General features: G+C 41.5%; 1 protein-coding gene across 1 annotated transcript in view; it reads right to left on the minus strand.

Annotated features, from left to right (window-relative positions):
- Nucleotides 1–21,040, minus strand: part of rsph10b (radial spoke head 10 homolog B) — a 50,445-nt gene extending 29,405 nt beyond the window's left edge. Inside the window, exons 1-8 of the mRNA XM_041206904.1 lie at nucleotides 20,769–21,040; nucleotides 16,927–17,002; nucleotides 14,397–14,465; nucleotides 13,716–13,889; nucleotides 12,939–13,024; nucleotides 10,914–11,034; nucleotides 7,874–8,050; nucleotides 673–814 (exon numbers count right to left, since the gene is read on the minus strand). Coding sequence (XP_041062838.1) covers nucleotides 673–814; nucleotides 7,874–8,050; nucleotides 10,914–11,034; nucleotides 12,939–13,024; nucleotides 13,716–13,889; nucleotides 14,397–14,465; nucleotides 16,927–17,002; nucleotides 20,769–21,040 — 1,117 coding nt within the window. The remainder of the gene's footprint in view (nucleotides 1–672; nucleotides 815–7,873; nucleotides 8,051–10,913; nucleotides 11,035–12,938; nucleotides 13,025–13,715; nucleotides 13,890–14,396; nucleotides 14,466–16,926; nucleotides 17,003–20,768) is intronic.

Raw genomic sequence — 21,040 nt, forward strand, 5'->3', positions numbered from 1 at the left:
GCTCTCATTGGATGATTTCTGCTTAGTGACAGGTCCTCAAAACATTTTTCAACCTGCAAGTATATTTTCTCTGGTTTGTTTTTCTTCTGCAGCTGCTGGTTCAAATCTGACACTTTCCCTGCTGCTACTGCCCCAAGCCACTTTGCTCCCTGGCACACCCCCACCTCCACAGCTGCTGCAGGATTCGGCAACTCTGATGCTGCAGAATTCCCCACCCTCACCCCCAGAACGTGCACTCCCGAGCCAGCAACTTCCTTCACTGGTTTCCCAGCACCAAGCTGGTAAACTGGTAGACACAGTGCACATAAGGGCATAAGTCGCTCATGTAATTTAATAATAATGGCACATGCCATAGATATGCCATTACTATGATGCAAGTTTGCAACAAAATGAAATATGAACATAAGAATTAGGAGCAAGATTAGGCCACTCGGCCCCTCAGCCTGCTCTGCCATTCAATAAGATCATGGCTGATCTGAATGTAACCTCAATCCCACATTCCTGCCTACTCCCGATAACCTTTCACCCCCTTGAATGCCTGGAGTTTCATTTTTAAAGTACTCACCAACAGTATGGTGGGGGGAGAAGAAGGTACAGATGATGCTTATATAGTGGTTTGAAGACTAAGCCTTTCCACAAGTTGCATATTGACATCTCTGCATAACCTCTTACCAGTTTTACGTGGCGATTGGGTGCGTATAGAACTGAGGTCCGGTGTGTTCATTCCGTCAATTGAAAAATTAGGGAACTCTACCATACGATCTTCAAAAAACTCTCCTTCAAAAGTACGACCATTCGTAAACGTGAATTTCCCCTAATATCATGAAAGGTAGAAGACCTGATTTACCTATTTGGACTTGAGCAGTCTGAAAATACAATATTGGTAAATGGTACATCAATTGCCTAACTGGGCAGCAATCAGGAGAAACCAATTATGCCTTTTACCAGATTTACTGCCTTATTTCAAATTTTCAGCAGATGCAAGAAAGGCAGCAATTTATGTGTAAATTTTATAATAGATGAGTTGTATAATTTTCAAGAGAGCAGAATCGTTATCTAGATATGGAATACTTTATTTAAATTGAGATTTTTTTTCTTTCATGGGATATGGGTATCACTGGTACCAGCATTTGTTGCCCACCCCCAACTGCCCCTGGGAAGGTGGTGGTGAGCCACCTTGTTCATTGGCTGCAGTCCATGTGGTGTAGGTACACCCACAGTGTTATTAGGAAGGTAGTTCCAAGATTTGATCCAGCAACAGTGAAGGAACAAAGATAATCCCAAGTCTGGATGGTGCGTGGCTTGAAGGTGGTGTTCACATGCATCTGCTGCCCTGCCCTTCTATGTGGTGGAGGTCGCAGATTTGGAAGGTGCCATCAAAGGAGCCTTGGTCGCTAGCAGTACACCTTATATCTATATATATACATATATATATATATAGTTTACAATACTGCCACTGTGCATCGGTGGTGGAGGGGGGAAATCTTTAGGTTGGTCAGTGGGGTGTCAATTAAGCGGACTGCTTTGTCCTGGATGGTGTTGAGCTTCTTGAGTGTTTTTGGAGCAGCACTCATCCAGGCAATGGAGAGTATTCCATCACACTCCTGGCTTGTGCATAACAAATGATGGGCAGGCTTTGGGGAGTCAGGAAGTGAGTTACTCACCTCAGAATTCCTATTTCTGACCTGATCTTATAGCCACAGTATTTATATGGCTGGTCTAGTTCAATTTCTACTCAATGTAAACCCCCAGGATATTTACAGTAGGGGATTCAGCAATGGTAATGCCGTTGAATTTCAAGGGGAGATTGGTTAGATTGTTCCTTGTTAGAGATGGTCATTGCTTGGCTCTTGTGTGATGCAAATGTCACCCGTCGCTTATCAGCTGAAGTCTGAATGTTGCCCAGGTCTTACTGCATATAGTCTGCTTCAGTCCAAGAAGTTGCAAATGATACTGAAGCTTGTGTAATCACTTCTGACCTTATGATGGAGGAAAGGTCACTGATGAAGCAGCTGAAGATGACTGGGCCCAGGACACTACCCCGAGGAACTCCTGCAGTGATGTCCTGGTACTGAGATGATTGTTCTCACCTCACCTCTGGAATTCAAGCCTTTTGTCCATGTTTGGAACTAAGCTGCAATGAGGTCAGGAATCAAGTGGCCCTGGCAGAACCCAAATTGAGCATGCATGAGCAGGCATTTTTAAAAATTTATTTACGGGATGTGGGCATCACTGGCTAAGCCAACATTTATTAACCATTCCCAATCGCCCTTGAGATGGTGGTGGTGAGTTGCCTTCCTGAACCGCTGCAGTCCATGTGGTGTAGGTACACCCACAGTGCTGTTAAGGAGGGGGTTCCAGGATTTTGACCCAATGACAGTGAAGGAATGGCAATATATTTCCAAGTCAGGGAGGTGTGTGGCTTGGAGGGTAGCTTGCAGGTGATGATGTTCCCATGTATCTGCTACCCTTGTCCTTCTAGATGGAAGTGGTCGTGGGTCTGGAAGGTGCTGCCTAAGGAGCCTTGGTGAGTTTCTGAAGCGCATATTACTGATAGTACACACTGCTGCCACTATTCATCGGTGGTGGAGGGAGTGAATGTTTGTGGAAGGGGCGCCAATAAAGCGGACTGTGTAAATGCTGCTTGACAGCACTGTCAATTACACCTTCCCTCACTCTACAGAGGAGGCTGATGGAGCAGCAATTAGTTGGATTGGATTTATCCTGTGTCATGTCCCAGTATAACCTGAACATCAATTTAATTTTTGTATTTTAAAATTGACCACAAAAGATTGCAAAAAGATGGCAGCCCAAGGATCACCTGACTTCTCATGGATTGGAACCATTCCCCTCTCTCAAGAGGGAATAAAAGGAACCTTCCAGACTGGTGTTGACTCAATGCCCTTTCCTGAAACTAATTCAAAAGGTTATCATCAATTGAATGGGTCTTTCAAATGTAAAGACACTGACTGTCTGAAACTCTCCAAGTCTGAATTCCACAACACAGGATGTATAATCGACTTAACCACCCCATTATTTGGAAAAGGCTTTGAACTTGTGGAAGTCACATGATGAGGAAGCCATTTTGTTATCTACTTTGAAAGTTCAGCAAGAAGCTGCTTACACACAGAGTTTCACCAAAAGCCTTTGAACCCGCTACAAGTTATCCAGACAACCAAAGTAATAAACAACAATACCTTGAAAGTGGGAGAAGGACTTCTCCAACTTTGAGTTCACCTGAGATCTAGCCTCCAGGAAATTTGACTATAAGAAGCTTGCAACTTGCTGAGAATCCTCTCCTTTACAAGACCCTGCACTTCAACTAAAGCATCAACTCATCTAAGAAACTACAGGCTTGCCATGAAAGAGACTGAAATAACTATAAATTGTAATCTAATCTGTCTCTAATCTTGATGTGTGTGATGGTGTATGTGAGATGAATGAGTGAGGTGTTGTATTATAAACATCCGAGGTAAGTGTGTAATAATAAATAACCTCTTTATTTTAAAACTAATGAAAAGCTTGCTGCTGGAATTATTTTATTGGGACAATTGTTCTGAAGGTAAGAAGACACACACCCCTTATATTCAAAAATATTGATCAAGAGCAGTAAAAAGGAACACATAAATTTTGTCCGTGACACCTGCTTTTTGTGCACAGGACGTACCTGGGCAATTTTCTACATTGTTGACTCGATTTTTAAAAATTTATTTATGGGGTGTGGGCATTGCTGGCTAGGCCAGCATTTATTGCCCATCCTTAATTGCCCCTGAGAAGGTGGTGGTGAGCTGTCTTCTTGAACTATGCAGTCCATGTGGTGTAGGTACATCGCAGTGCTGTTAGGGATGGAGTCCTAGGGTTTTGACCCAGCAACGGTGAAGGAACAGCAATATATTTTCAAGTCAGGCTTGGAGGGAAACTTCCAGATGGTGGAGTTCCCATGTGTCTGCTGCCCTTGTCCTCCTAGATGGTAGCGGTCATGGATTTGGAAGGTGTTGTCCAGGGAGGCTTGGTGAGTTGCAGCTGTGTATCTTGTAGATGGTACTCACTGCTGTCACTGTGCATCAGTGGTGGAGGCAGTGAATGTTTGTGGATGGAGTGCCAATCAAGTGGGTTGCTTTGTCCTGAATGGTGTCAAGCTTCTCGAGTGTTGTTCGAGCTGCATTCATCCGGGCAAGTGGAGAGTATTTCATCACACTCCTGACTTATGCCTTTGGTGGACAGGCTTTGGGGAGTCAGGTGGTGAGTTACTCATTGCAGGATTCTTAGCCTCTGACCTGCTCTTGTAGCCACAGTATTTATACACCTTGTCCAGTGCAGTTTCTGTCAATGGTAACCCCCAGGATATTGATAGTGGGGATTCAGCCTTGGATAATACCATTGAATGTCAAAGGGCAATGGTTAGATTCTCTCTTCTTAGAGATGGTCATTGCCTGGCACCTGTTTGGTGCAAATGTTATTTGCCACCTGTCAGCCCAGGTCTGGATATTGTCCAGGTATTGCTGCATTTGGACATGGAATGCTTCAGTATCTGAGGAGTCGTGGATGGTGCTGCATATTTTGCAATCATCAGCAAACGTCCCAACTTCTGACCTTATGATAGAAGAGAGGTCACTGATGAAGCAGCTGAAGATGGTTGAGCCTAGGACACTACCCTGAGGAACTCCTGCAGTGATGTCCTGGAACTGAGATGATTGACCTCCAACACCCCCAACCATATTCCTTTGTGCCAGGTATGATTCCAACCAGCGGAAAGTTTTCCCCCTGATTCCCACTGATTCAAGTTTTTCTAGGGTGTCTTGATGCGGGGGATATACAGGGCCAGGAGGTTACAGATTGTGGTCGAGTACTCTGCTGCTGCTGGCCAACAGTGCTCATGGATGCCCAGTCCTGAGTTGCTAGATCTGTTCAAAATCTAAAACCAAAACAGAATTACCTGGAAAAACTCAGCAGGTCTGGCAGCATCAGCGGAGAAGAAAAGAGTTGACGTTTCGAGTCCTCATGACCCTTCGACAGAATTTGAGTTCGAGTCCGAGAAAGAGTTGAAATATAAGCTAGTTTAAGGTGTGTGGGGGGGGTGGAGAGAGAGAGAGAGAGAGAGAGAAGTGTGGTTGTAGGGACAAACAAGCAGTGATAGGAGCAGATCATCAAAAGATGTCAACAACAATAGAACAAAAGAACACATAGGTGTTAAAGTTGGTGATATTATCTAAACGAATGTGCTAATTAAGAATGGATGGTAGGGCACTCAAGGTATAGCTCTAGTGGGGGTGGGGAGAGCATAAAAGATTTTAAGATATTTAAAAATAATGGAAATAGGTGGGAAAAGAAAAATTTATATAATTTCTTGGAAAAAAAAGGAAGGGGGAAACAGAAAGGGGGTGGGGATGGGGGAGGGAGCTCACGACCTAAATTTGTTGAATTCAATATTCAGTCCAGAAGGCTGTAAAGTGCCTAGTCAGAAGATGAGGTGTTGTTCCTCCAGTTTGCGTTGGGCTTCACTGAACAATGCAGCAAGCCAAGGACAGACATGTGGGCAAGAGAGCAGGGTGGAGTGTTAAAATGGCAAGCGACAGGGAGGTTTGGGTCATTCTTGCGGACAGACCGCAGGTGTTCTGCAAAGCAGTCGCCCAGTTTACGTTTGGTCTCTCCAATGTAGAGGAGACCACATTGGGAGCAACGAATGCAGTAGACTTATTTGGGGGAAATGCAAAATCCCCTATCCCGTTTAGCACTGTAGTAGTGCTGCACAACACGATGGAGGGTATCCTCAATGAGAAGGCGGGACTTCGTCTCCATAAGGACTGTGCAGTGGTTACTCCTACCGATAATGTTGTGGACAAATGCAGCAGCAGCAGGCAGGTTGGTGAGGATTAGGTCAGATGTGTTTTTCCCTCTTGTTGGTTCCCTCACCACCTGCTGCAGACCCAGTCTAGCAGCTATGTCCTTTAGGACTCAGCCAGCTCGCTGTATACTGGTACTACCAAGCCACTCTTGGTGATGAACATTGAAGTTCCCCACCCAGAGTGCATTCTGCGCCCTTGCCATCCTCAGTGCTTCCTCCAAATGATGTTGAACAATGGAGCAGTACTGATTCATCAGCTGAGGGGGCATGGTACATGGTAATCAGCAGGAGGTTTCTTTGCCCATGTTTCACCTGATGCCATGAGACTTCATGGGGTCTGGAGTCGATGTTGAGGACTCCAAGGACAACTCCTTCATAACTGGATACCACTGTACTGCCACCTCTATTGGGTCCATCCTGCCATTGGAACAGGACATACCCAGGGATGGTGATGGTGGTGTCTGGGGCAATGCCTGTAAGGTATGATTCCATGAGTCTGACTACGTCAGGCTGTTACTTAACTAGTCTGTGAGACGGCTCTCCCAACATTGCTGTGGGTCATATGTAGGTCAGAACAGGTAAGGATGGCAGATTTCCTTCCATAAAGGAGATTAGTGAACCAGATGTTTTTTTCCAACAATCAACAATAGCTTCATGGCCATCATTAGACTTTCAATTCCGGATTTTTATTCAATTCAAATTCCACCATCTGTCATGGTGGGATTCAAAACCAGGTCCCCAGAGCATTACCCTTGGTCTCTGGATTGCTAGTGTGGTGACAATACCATTACGCCACCATTTCCCCCAATGCCAATGTTGTAGCTGTAATGCAAATGCTTGGCTAGGGGATCGGCTAGTTCTGGAGCACAAGTCTTCAGTTCTATTGCTGGGATGGTCAGGCACTAATCCAGTTCCCTCAGCTGTTTCTTGATATCATTTGGAGTGAGTCGAATTGGCTGAAGATTGGCATCTGTGATGCTGGGGATCTCAGGAGGAGGCCGAAATGGATCATCTAATTGGCACTTCCGGCTGAAGATGGTTGCAAATGTTTCAGCCTTGGCTTTTGCACTGATGTGCTGGGCTCTGCCATCATTGAGGATGGGAATATTTGTGGAGCCTCCTTCTCCACATTTAACTGAATGTGGCAGGACTGCAGAGCTTTGATCTGATCTGTTGGTTGTAGGATTGCTCTGCCTATCACATGTTGCTTCCTCTGTTTAATGCAAGTAGTCCTGTGTTGTAGCTTCACCAGGTTGACACCTCATTTTTAGGTATGCCTGGTGCTGCTCCTGGCATGCTCTCCTGCACTCTCCATTGAACCGGAACTAATTTAATTAAGTACCTGCTTGACTCAGAGGTAGTAAATCAGAAAATTACCCCAGTAAGTCAGAAAATTGTGGGTTCATGTCCCACTCCAGGGATTTGAGGAAATCATCAGGGCTGATATTTCAAGGAATTCACAGTGAAATTCCTCTTTGAATGAAGAACAGAGAAAGCTTGCTTTGGTCCATAATTATCAAACTGACAATGAAAACCCATTCTCAGCAATCAAATATTTCGCAGTTTCCCACAATTTTGTTCCCAGTCTTTACTTTCAGAACAAAAGAGGCGTTATTCCATTATTCATTGAAGAAGAATTTCAGTCCCTTAATCTTTTCAAGGGCCAACTAAAATGTTTTTTTTTAAAGAAGCAAATAGGTTTTCCACCCAAAATCCTCTCTCTAAAATTATACCACCAAAAAAGGAACAGATGTCTTTATTTATAGGATTTAGGAAGATAATTAAAAAGGCTAAATAATTTTTAACTCAGTATATAAATATTGCTCAAAATCTGAAATAAAAACCAGAAAATGCCAGAAATATGCAGCAGATCAGGCTGTATCTGTAGAGAGAGAAACAAAGTTAAAGGTTTCAGGTCTGGAGCCTTTTATCAGAGGATTTTGCTGCTACTTTCCAAAGGCTAATGATTGTGCTGTGAAAGTGATTACAAATTTAAAAAAGAGCCAGGTGTTATTGGAATAAACTTACCAAACCATGCTTCTTGTTTGCCACCCATTCTCCAGAGTACACTGCTCCATTAGCATAGAAGAACTTGCCTTGCCCTTGCCGGGCTCCCATCACAAGCTCCCCTACATATTGGTTCCTCTGTGGATACTGACTACCTGGCACCCGCTTCAGAAACCAAGTGTGGATGCCAAATCCATGCTGAAACAAAAAAAGAAGTCTGCTGGAAAAGCTTCAAATTAGCTCACTTAAGAGAATATAACATTTGGTTTTCAATGTATTATGGTTAATCACTGATATGCACATCTGTTAATTACTGATAGCATGGTAAATGTTTCCTACTGGCGATTTATTAGTGCCCAGCTGCTAACAATGTATGCCTGTTAGTTCTGACAATGCATGCCCAATAACTGCATGCACCACACATGCACACCATCACACTAATGAAAGCAGATATATAGACATTTACACAAAAAGAGGCAAAAAAATATTTTTTATTCTGACCCTGTAATTTAATTTGCTGAGGTAGTTGGTGGGAAGAATTTGGTTTCTCAGCACATGCACCTTCTGTACCATATAGATACTAGGCTTTTATTAGCAGAGATATAAATCAACAACCAGCACTGTCCCTGTATATAATGTAATAGAATATATTGAGAATCAACATATATGGAAAAACCCATCCCTCTTCCATGCTGTACTATATACTTAGCATTGAATTTCTGAATGACCATACAACTTCTACATTACATATCATATTCTAAATATATAGTATATATAAACTATACTATCATAGTGTTCATAGTTTACACCTTTGAATACAGTTGCACACAGTAGTTCCTATTTGCTGTACCTACGCTGGAAGAATGGGGAGGGACAGGTTAGAAAGAGCTTTAATATGTACCTAATATGTGCTGTGCCTAAACTTAGGAGTATTTGATGGGATAGTGTAGAGGGAGCTTTACTCTGTATCTAACCTGTGCTGTACCTGTCCTACTGGAGGGGGTGCAGAGGAGATTCACCAGGATGTTGCCTGGGATGAAACATTTAAGTTATGAAGAGAGATGAATAGACTTGGGTTATTTTCGTTGGAGCAGAGAAGACTGAGGGGCGACCTGATCGAGGTGTACAAGATTATGAGGGGCATGGACAGGGTGGATAGGGAGCAGCTGTTCCCCTTAGTTGAAGGGTCAGTCACAAGGGGGCATAAGTTCAAGGTGAGGGGCAGGAGGTTTAGGGAGGGATGTGAGGAAAAACCTTTTTACCCAGAGGGTGGTGGAATGCACTGCCTGGGAGGGTGGTGGAGGCGGGTTGCCTCACATCCTTTAAAAAGTACCTGGATGAGCACTTGGCACGTCATAACATTCAAGGCTATGGCCAAGTGCTGGTAAATGGTATTAGATAAGTCGGTCAGGCCTCTTCTGCTCTGTGATTCAGTGTTTGATAGAACAAAAGATTTACTCTGTATCTGTCTGTGCTGTATCTGCCTCGGGAGTACTTTTATACAGTGTGGTTCTCTTCAAGTGCTATCCATATTCTTAAATAAAATAGCTCCCACATAATATTTGCAGCAGTGTTATGATGTGGCAGGTGATATGTGCCAAGTAGACTAAATCCACAAGGGAATCTTGACCATACTATCAGAACGGTTTTGCAATTTGTTTTTATTACAAGAAGATTTGTGCACTGAATTCAGAAGTAGTGTGTCCACTAATATCATTAGTGATTTAGAAAATTAAAGTATAACAGTTATTAACAAAAGAAAAGAATTCAAACATATACATAAGATTACAGTTACTTAATACTATAACAAATCCCAAAATTCCTAATTAACCTGACTCCTGACTATACATCCCCTTTAAGGCAACAGTCCAAAATAGATTTTAAATTTAAATAGGCAATCCAGCAAGGTTACCACACACACCCATTTGACAAGTGGAATTCCAAAGGCTTCTTAACACAACTTTAGTTACTAGACATAGCAGACTTCTGCAAAAGTGGCTGGAGGCTTTTCCCCAAGGCCGCTCTACATGGTATACCTTTCAAGATATTCCACAGTCAACCTCACATGGCCTTCCATCCTTCTTTATATTTGCTTCTCTCTTTTTAATGTGTAAAATTCCATTGTTTTATATGTCTTTGGAAATTTACTTTTCCCATAAAATAAAAAATGTTAATGTCATCATTCTCGTCAGCACTTCTTGGAAAAATAAATGTAATAACTTTGCCCTATTTATCTTGTTGGTTGTAAACATCCTACCATTCCTTTGAAAATCAAACAACTCCCCACTTAGCTTAAAATGCAAATTTCATTCAAGCCTTATCTTAGACTCTAGCTCACTCATTAGCATTTCAAATACCATTTTTACACCTGACTCTTCTGATAATTTCAACCTTGTAGTCTACCTGAGACTAATTCAATTAAATCAATCACACCGACAGAACCATCCACACTCACAACCATAAACCTACAACAATATTATGAAAAATGACAGCTTCGTGACTGCAGATACAGTATATTTTAAATAGATAGAGTGGATTTTGATCAACTATTGGATCAGACAGTCTTGAAGCCCCATATCCTCTCATCTCTTCCCCTAGCAATACAAGAGTCATAAAGATTCCACCAGAATCTGTTCCCTAGGGACCCTGGCAGTGTTCAGCTCTTGGCACAACTCCCACTCCTGTTCGGTGGTGTCAGGATAGGAGACAGTACAGACAAATTTAAATGATGGCCTGGAAAGTAAAATGCTACACATATGAGCTCCTCCTTCCCAATCCTGACTCACCCACCCCTAGCCCACCTGGGTTATAATCAGGATACACACCGTGTCATCAGTTTCTCATTTCTTCCTGAATTGCGTGCTGCAATTCCAGAAGTTCACTCAATTTTTATACAAAGTTGGAATTTGTGAAATCATCGGCCTAAATTTTACTCTGTGCAAGTGAGTTTTGAGTGAATTAAAATCTCACCCACGATTATGGAAATTGTAGAATAATTTGTTATGTTGACAAAGTTAACCACTTCCCACCAAAAGAAAGTTTAACAGGACTGGAATCCTACCTGTATGCCGTTTTCCCACTGGCCTGTGTATTCTTCATTTGTAGAAGTCCAACTCATGGTGCCTTCCCCATGGCGTTGAAAGTTTTTCCATTCTCCTTCATACATATTCCCATTCTTGTACCTAGAGAACATGTCAAATTACAGAGCACATTGCAAGAAAGAATCACTATTTATAAATAAGGGGTCGCCCATTTAAAACAGAGATGAGGCAAAATCTTTTCAGTCAGAGGGTTGTGAGTCTTTGGAACTCTCTTCCTGAAAAGGTGGTAGAAGCAGAGTCTTTGAATATTTTTAAGGCAGAGGTGGATAGATTCTTGGTAAGCAAGGGGGCAATAGGTTATCGGGGCTAGATGGAATGCAGATTTCAGGTTACTATCAGATCTGCCATGATCTTATTAAATGGTGGAGCAGGCTAGAGGGGCTGAATGGCCTACTCCTGCTCCTTGTCCGTATGTTTGTATATATTTGGATGCTGCCCTTTATGAAATGTTCAGTTATATCCCAAACCTATAGGGAAAGAAATGTTCTGCTACTGGTCACCTGAATATAAGAGCCTTGCCCAGCAACAATCTCCCCCCCGCCACCCCCACTGGTTTCTTGGTCTCTGCTGAATCAGATTGGGCTGTGGTGGGGACATTACAGTATCCACCCTGGCCCTGTACTAAGAGGGGTGGGTGGGCAGGGGTATGGAAATCAACAAGCCCTTATTACCATTCAATGAACTGTTGAAAAATGTGCACACAATGTCAAGATAGGATAGCATTATGGTTAGCTGTGACACTCTCCAGAGTCAAATATCCCTCACTCCATGTTCACACAACAATAATAGACACTTGGACCAAGTATCAATATGTGCATGTGTGTGAAGAAGTAGAAAAGTAGAAAACCTGAGGTTTGAAGGGCATTGGTGGGGGCCGGGTGGTGGGGTGTTGGGGCGGGGGGGGGCGGGGTTGTTGAATGCAGGGAAGAAAGAAGGTCAGGTTCACTGCAGTAAACCTACTGGAAGCTACTTGAGCTGATGATATTTGATAATCTTCCAATTAGGCAATTTACAGCCTGGACTTAACATTGAGTTCAACAACTTCAGATCATGAACTCTCTCCTCCATCCCCCACCCCACTTTCCGATCCCCCTTTTTTCTAATCATTTATATATTTTTTAAATATATTTTTATTTTCCCACCTATTTCTATTATTATTTTGAAATTTATTTCCATCCATTGTTTTATCTCCACCTTTTAGCCTATTTCAATCCCTTCCCCCTACCCCACCCCCACTAGGGCCATCTGTCACTTGCTCGTCCTGCTTTCTACCCTTAATGTCACCATTTGCACATCCTTTAGATAATATCACCACCATCAACATCCCTTTGTCCTTTTGTCTATGACTTCTTCGGCAATCTCTTCTTTGTCTCCGCATATCACAGGCCCTCTATCCAGCTCTACCTGTCCCACCCCCTTCAAACAGCTTATATTTCACCTCATTTCTATTTTTCTTTAGTTCTGATGAAGAGTCATATGGACTCAAAACATTAACTGCTTTCCTCTCCACAGATGCTGTTAGACGTGCTGAGTTTTTCCAGCTATTATTGTTTTTGTTTCAATGATAACAATAACTTGTAGTTCTTCAGCATCTTTAACATACTAAAATGTCCTTAGGCATTCACATTCATTTGCACTTGTAATGAAAGTCTTTCTCCCTATCACTATCAGAATGAAAACAGAAGTTCACAAGAAAAATATGATTTTAATTAATTTAATTTTACATACTAATATTAAAGACAGTATAAGCCTGCCAATGTCATTTTTAAAAATGCATGGATTTAGATTCCTTGGCATTAAATATTGCCTATTCCTTTTAATTCAGTCACTAAATTCAGATTATCAACAATTCTTACAAGTCAAATAATAAATTATTACTTTGTTGTGTTACTTGCTATGTCTATTTCAAAGTACTGTATAATACAAAGATTAACCAAATTGACAGTAGCCTGCATGCAAATAAATATCCTTGGAAATATACTTGCCGCCTTATACCCCAGCCTTCCCTGACATTGTTCACCCAGTCACCTTGATACCATGAGCTCGCTTCTTGGTTGTAGTATATGGTGCCCTAGAAAGCAAGATTGCAGCAATATGCAAAGGACAAACGTAAATCACAAATGCAACAAAACCTGTCATTGTGTTCCCTTCTGCTTAAATATACTCTTAACTGAAGAGCACCCAGAAGTTCTCTGATATAATTAAATAAGGCCTTCATTTCAAACTTTGAAAAGACAAATAATTGATCAAAACTTTACGATGTAGCTTGGCTAGATTTCTGTCTTCAGTCTGTCTCTGCCTCTCTCACACACAAAATATATAAAGGCTCTTTCTCATGATCCGACATATTCAAACTTCTGATTCTCTTACATAAAAATGGACATAATAGATAAAAAGTCTTCCCTTGCTCTCTATGGGTTGGATTCCAAATTAGTGGCAACTAATTTTGAATGAATGGCAGTTCAAAGTTATGCACACAACTGCCCCTAGGAACATGGCTGAAACTAGCCAAGCTCATTTCATCTCAGATTCTTACAGTCGGCCAGTTATGAAAACTTTCATCCCCATCAGAATGGGCTAAATTCAAACCGATTCTGCAGCAGTGAAAGAGGTGGCTTAACCCACAATAGCATCCAGTCCTCTAATCATAATGATTTTTCTAACTTAAAAGTTCTTGATTACAGTAAGGCTGTTAAACTTGGTAATATCAGTGAAATCATGACACAAAGAAAAATAATGATCAAAGAGAAATTTGCTCTGACCTTCCCATGTCTCTTGGCTTCGTGCCACTCTCCAGTGTAAGAAACAGATTGATGTGCGCTTGTGAATATCCCCTGTCCATGGCGTATTCCATTTAGCACCTCGCCAACATAGGTACTGCCATCAGTCCATGTATAAGTGCCATGGCCTGTCAGGGTATTCATTGAAAAATCTCCCTGTAGAATAACATTTCAACTATGATTAAGGTATGAAGTCTTAATTATTCAGTATTAAGAGAATCATGGACTTACAGGGGAGAATATTCTCCCTGTCGGGGTAGCTGAGCAGAAGTGGGCTTACAGCTGATCACCACATGCGATGGGCTGTGCGCCACCATTTTACATGGGCGGGCCTAGAGGCAAATACAATTAATTGGTTGAAATATCATGAAAAAAATAAATGCCCTCTATTCTTTAACAGAAGTCGAAGAACTGACCCTTGTGTTAATCGAAAAGATCTGATTATGTCCAGGCAGCACCAAAACCCAACCCTAAACTAAGAGCAGTGCAAGATTACATTAAACAACAAGATTCTGCTGCAATTACAGTGTTGCATTATATATCTCATCTACACAAACGTATTCACTAATTTGCCAATTGCATTATACCCCTATTTCAGTAGGCATGTATTCCAAATCAGTTTGAAAAGGTTAAAAACACTGATGTGCCTTGGCATTTCCTTACTTCATACTTTATTCCGTTCCTCCATGTGTAAGTGCCTCTACCATGCATAAGGCCTTCAGAAAACACGCCCTGTGGGAAAACATTATAGTAACAACCCTTACAACATTATAGAAAAGGTAACAAAGTTTTAAAGCTCATGGAAGGTAGGGATGGGGATCAAGGAATGGTAATGGTAGTGATCTGGGTGTGGCAGAAGTGGAGAGAAATGCTTTTACCAAGTGCTCCTTCCAGCTCAACATGCAGATAAGTAAAGTTGCCTTGTTGATTGTGGCCTGTTAGGCCTTCTGTAGGCCTGGCCACCCTAAATGCAGCTGGCATCAGCAGTATCAGGGCAAACCAATATTACAGAAGGAGGCTTCAAAAGGTCCTTTGTTTACATATGAATTTATTTGATGAGATTCAATCTTGAGCTGTCAATGACTGTACTCACTCATTGATAACTATAGTCTTCCTAATTTGACTGATTATATGAGAAAATAAATTGTAGCTGCTGAACTAAATGTTTCAATTTTCTTGTTAATTAAAATAGTTTTTTGTTTAATTGAATATGATTAATATTACATTGATTCAGCTACGGTGATGTTTGAGTTTTATTAGGTAACATTAGTGTTTATTTCAACTTTGTAGCAATTGGGAACTAAACTTTCAAAACCGGATATTTGTTCATCTAGCCTTCTGACAGCAATATCCAGAGGACAAATGCAGCCTTCTGATTGTTCAAGTGTTGAACTAATAAGTTCACTACACTTAAAAACTATTCATATAAAGTTCCACTGAACTAATCTGATTACTTTCTTTGGCCAACTGAGAAAAGCGTTGAAGCTTATTCGGATAGTTGGAGCAGACACAAATAGCAAGGCCATCGTTTTGTTTGGCTGATAATTACATTAAGGAGAGCACATCCTAACTAGTGACAGAGGACCTGACCTAAGGAGGGTTGTTCTTGCCTTAAATGGTGTTCCTGGGAATAGAGAGTTGTTCTGTGAGGAGAGATTAAATAGAATAGGTCTATATTCTCTGAAGTTTAGAAGAATAAGAGATGATCTCATTGAAATACATGAAATTCTTAGAGAACTTGATAGGCTGGATGCTGAGAGGCTGTTTCCCCTGGCTGGAGGGTCCAGAACTAAGGATCATATAGCTGGATTTTCAATCACCGGTGCGGTTAGGAGTGGGTGCGAGCACGATTTGAAAATCACACTCCAGGAGGGTGGCACTGGATCCCATCACCTCCGGAATGTGAAGCAATTTTCAAATGGAGGGCAGTGGAAATGGGAACACGCTCGTCTCCAATTAACAGCCCGTAAAGTTCCTTGAGGAGCTTGTTAATCAGCCGGGGAGGGCAAGAATGCAATTTTCAATCAGCAAACTTGCAAATCCAAATAGTCTGGTGCATGTTCGTGCACAGCTGTCAAGTTCAATGTGGGCCGAAGTTAAAGATTTTTTTAACCAGGTGAAAATTCTCAGGACCTAGGGGATCTTGCATCAGGTTGTGTGCATTACCTCTCATTTTTTAAAATAATTCGTTCATGGGATATGGGCGTCGCTGGCTAGCATTTATTGCCTATCCCTAATTGCCCTTGTTCAGAGGGCATTTAAAAGTCAACCACATTGCTGTGGGTCTGGAGTCACATATAGGCCAGACCAGGTAAAGATAGCAGATTTCCTTCCCTAAAGGACATTAGTGAACCAGATGGATTTTTATGACAATCGGCAATGGTTTCATGGTCATCATCAGATTTTTAATTCCAGATTCTTTTTTGACCTCAAATTCCACCATCTGTCAGAGCATTACCCTGGGTCTTGGGATTACCAGTCCAGTGACAACACCACTATCCCATCACCTCCCTCATATGGTCACTTCCATGCACAGTGAGGCTACTGGCCCTCCAAGGTGCGGCCTGTTCTCTTCTGTAAGGCAGCAGCAGGCCCCATCTTGGCTACCATCTCCCTTTGCCGCTCATGTTCTGCAAGCAGCTTCCACCTCCTAGTAATGCTCACTGTCACTGATTGGGTGCTGAGCTCACCTTCAGCCCAATTAGGGCACTTACATGGGGCATGGGGTCAGGACCCAGAATTTATATGGGCATTCACCACCCCAAATTCAAAATCAACCCCATAGTCTAAGGTAAGGAGTTGGCTATTTTTGACTGAGATCAAGAGAAAATTCTTCACTCAGAGGATTGTAAATCTTTAAAATTCAATACCCCGGACAGCTGTGGATGCTAAGTCGATGAGTATACTCAAGACTGAGATCAATAAATTTTTGGGCACGGAGGGAATCTAAGGATATGGGAATGGAGCAGGAAAGTGAAGTTTAGGTAGAGGTTCAGCAGATTTTATTGAATGGTGGAGTATGCTCGAGGAGCTGTATGGCTTACTCCTGCTCCTATATCTTAGTTCTTATGACCTCAGTTGACACAACATTCTGAAAGAAAATTCCTCAACAATAATCATTGCAAAAAATTTAAATTTTTGCTCTGAAGGTGAATGCTGTATGTAAAACAATTGAAATCAGAATTCCACTTACTTCGTAAACATGGCCTCCTTGGAAATGGGCAGTCCCTACACCTTCATAAAGGCCCCGTATTATCTCTCCCTCATAGCTTTAAAAGAAATGGTTCCTTTTTATAATATAGAAATGCATTTTCTCATTTAACTGTAATTTATCAACATGGTGTTTCATAACGTCTTTGTAGATAGAATTTTATAATTTCTCAATAAATTACATCAGTTATAAATGGGGTCTTCATTCACATCCCCACTTCCAGGGAATTTTCTTTCTTAGAGTCAAATGAGGGGCCCGTAAAAAGACTTCTCCCAAAATGTTCCATGCACTCTCTGAGCAATTGGCTGAAAGCGGTGTTTATTAAAGCTTGGGAGTTGGTGTCTATTTACAGCTACTGCACAGACTAGAGAAAGGAAAAGGGCTTAGTCAAGAGAAAAGGTTTCACAATTCTAAAAATAATTGTTTTTAAAGAGTTTATGTTACTTTTTTGATTGGCAAAATTCAGGTATTAACATATAATGTGCTCCTACTGTACTTTATTAAAGTTCGAATATAGCTGGTGTTCATGCAAATGTGTTCAACAGGTCAAAACCCACAACGCAATTCAGGAAAGAAAGCATAAAATCATTTTAAAGTTGTGCTGGAAAGAAAATGCTAGAAATATTCAGCAGGTCTGGCAGTATGTGTGGAGAGAGAAACATTTCAGGTTGATGACCTTTCAACAGAACTGGAAGATGCTGGAGATGAAGAGCATTTAAGCAAGTGCAGATCAAGAGAAAAGTGAAGAACAAAAAGGGAAGGTCTGCAATAGGATGGAGGCAGGAATGATTAAATGATAAAAGTGATGATGGTACAAAGCAAAACAAGGTAATAATGGAACAAGCCTAGAAACAAAAGATGCATCCTGAGGAGGTGTACATAGTTACAGAATGCCTGAGAAAAAATGGAAGCAGTGGTCAAGCTCTAAATTGCATTGCTGCACCTCAACTTGTTCAACCATCTACCAATCAATCAAATAAGCCAGTATAGGATAAACTGCACAAGTTGCCATATTTTTCCAAATCTTAAACTGGAGAAAATAGGCTGTAACTGAAAACCACACAATCAGAAGGGACAGAAGCAAGTAGAAAAATGAAATACAGTTCTAAAAATTCCAACCGTTCGTGGCTGCTTTTTAATACTTTGCAGGACAACCACCACCCCACTCCTCTCCACCTGCAAAAATCAGTCTGTCTCACTTAAATTTAGATTTTGTCAGGGGTGTGTCATATTATCATGTCAATGGTTTTCAACTCTTACATCCTGCGGACACTCAGCTGATTCAGTCAACATCTATAGAGAGACTCCCACGACTGTGGATACTGTATATCTATCACCATATGTACTCATGCAAAAGTTGAAACTTTGAGACCAGTTTCTTGGGCCAAAGTTATGAGGTTGACTTTTACATGGGTATTATTTTCAAGATGTTGTCATGTGGGTTTAATTTGGGCCACATTGAATGGACAAGGTGACATCTAATGGCTTGGAAAGCTGAGGTATTGCCAAATTAATTTTAAAAGTTTTTAACCCATTATAAAAGGAAGCAGAAGTCTGTTAAATAAACTTTTCTGACCTGATCACCTGCTCAATATTATTAATCATATACTGGTAATGCTGCAAAAAGAAAGCTTGTAATTATACCTTTCTTTGCTACAGTTTTTGAGTGATATGTCAGTGAGTCCACCTTTCACTCAATGCAAAGGTCCAGAAAATACAGTATTCTCTCCCCTTTTAGAAAGGAAATAAATCAGCATTTATAATCTCAGCTACTAACCCATCACTGTATTGATCTCTTTGTAACTTTTGTGACAACTAGGATTTATTGAGAAGCAATTAATTCATTGAGAAGTATTTAAGTTCCAAAGAAGAGTCATAATGGATTCGAAACATTAACTCTGTTTCTTTCTCCACAGATGCTGCCAGATCTGTTGATATTTTCCAGCACTTTCTGTTTTTATTCACAAAGCAATTGGCTGGTTTCACTCATCTTTCCAACTGTAGCCTGAACATTTAAAGCAATGGCTTCTCTCTCCCAATCCCACAAACCCTTTGGTTCTGAAATTTTTGGACTTTGATCCCTGAAACACTAGGGGTTGATTTTTCCATGAGGTATATGAAAATTACGGTTTTTAGGCCAAAAATCATTTACACAAAATCAACTTTTACATGCGTATATATGGCATTTAATTTTACATGATCCCTTTGTTTTACGGTTTAGCTCTCCATCTGTTCTGTCCTAAAAAGGGAGCACTTTTGTTAGGTTTATCATTGGATGACACTGGGGGGTAACCTAGTGTCTCCTTAGGGGGTTATTTAGAAAAGGCATCTGTGGAGAGTACATCTGAGTTAAAGTTTCGCACATGGACTCCGCGTTTGAATTTCTCTGATAAAAGGTACACAGCTAAATGTTAATTTAGGTGTTGTCTCCATGGATGCTACCTGTTCTGCTGAATGTTTTCTGCATATTACATAGAATTTCCACAGTAACAGGGCATTCAGTCTTACTAGTCCATGCCTGTGTTTATGCGCTACAGGACCCTCCTCACCTCACCAAATTCTTCCTCAAGTGCTTATTTTTAAATGCACCTATGCCTTTCATTTTAACTACTCCTAGGGGTAGTGAGTTCTGCTCTCTAACCGTTATTTTCTGTTTTTGTCTCAGATTCCCAGCTTGTTCTGTATGCCTTTTGTTACCTCTTAGTAAGTTGGTAACAACATTGCTTCCTTCCAGGTGAACTGAACTCTTGATCTTGGGGTTACAAACCCAGTACCATAACCACTTGGCTATTTAGGCCAAGCTGTTAAGAAGATGTAACTCTTTCGAGTTAAAACCAATAAAACCAAATTAACAAAATTGGGATAAATCAGGCACAGCCCCTAATTCAGGTCAGCTGTAAAACCAAGAACAAAGTTTAAAGAAAACTTACAAACTTTAAATCAAAATGAGATTAAAGGGGTCAACAAAACACCCCAGTCCCCACGGTGCCCACCGGGCACAGAAGGCCTCGAGAGTGCCAGCAGACACCGCATGTTCCCTCCAGGTGAACTGAAGAAGTAGTAAGGTTATTAAATCCTATAAAGGATTGACCAGTGAGAACGCAGGCGACCTGCATTACCAATGGCAATTGATAATATGTGGCTTAATAGTTAGCACTCAGGTTAAGATTCAATTGGATTAGCAGTTGAGTTCAAGGATAGTGGCAGGAGTTAAAGTTCAGGGTAAAGTTAGCAGTTAGGTTTAGATCTCAGGTGAAGATTTTAGTGTCTGGGTGCAGGCCAAGGTTTGGGTTAGTGGTAGAGGTTAAGGTTTACATTAATGGTTAGATTTAGAGTTCAGGTTAAGATTTGGGTTGGTGGGCAGCGGTTAAGGTTCAGGTTAAGGTTACGATTTGGGTTAGTGCCAGGGTTAAGGTCAAGGTTAGTGGTTAGTTTTAGAATTCAGGTTAATATTCAGATTAGCAGTAGGTGCTAAGTTTAAAGTTAGTGGTTAGGTTTAAAATTATGGTTAAGGTGAGTTAACGGCCGGGTGCAGGATAAAGTTTCGGGTTAGCAGTAGTGAGTTAAGGTTAGTGGTTACATTTATTGCTCAGGTTAACATTCGGGTTAGCAGGTGTTATATTCAGGTTAAGGTTAGTGGTTAAGTTTACACTTAGTGTGAAGATTTGAGTGAGCGATCGGGTGCAGCTAAAGTTCGGATTAGAGGTTATGGTTTGTTGCTAGGGGTTAGTAACTAGTTAACAGCAAGTGTGGAGACGGGGCTTGTTTCTTATGAACTGCTGATCCAGCCCCTGTCTCCTGTCAAACACCGGATGGGGCCGCACCTCGCTACGATTAATTTGGTCAGGACGGGTTCCTCGTAATAAAGCGCCGGGGTCTCCTGCGGCTGGCCATGGCGTTCGGAGCCCTCGGACATGGCCTCTGGAGTGGCTTCATCCTGCTGCTCCGACACCACCCGACACATCAGATTCCCCTCCGAATGCATCGCCTCGGCCTCCGACAGGGCCTCCTCCGTCAGCTCGGCAGACTTCCCCTTCGTTAGTTTATCTTTCTCCTTCTCCCCTTTCTTCTTCTTTTTGTCCGCCCCTTTCACCAT

The sequence above is a fragment of the Carcharodon carcharias genome, chromosome 15, assembly GCF_017639515.1.
Source record: "Carcharodon carcharias isolate sCarCar2 chromosome 15, sCarCar2.pri, whole genome shotgun sequence".
Taxonomy (NCBI): Eukaryota; Metazoa; Chordata; class Chondrichthyes; order Lamniformes; family Lamnidae; genus Carcharodon; species Carcharodon carcharias.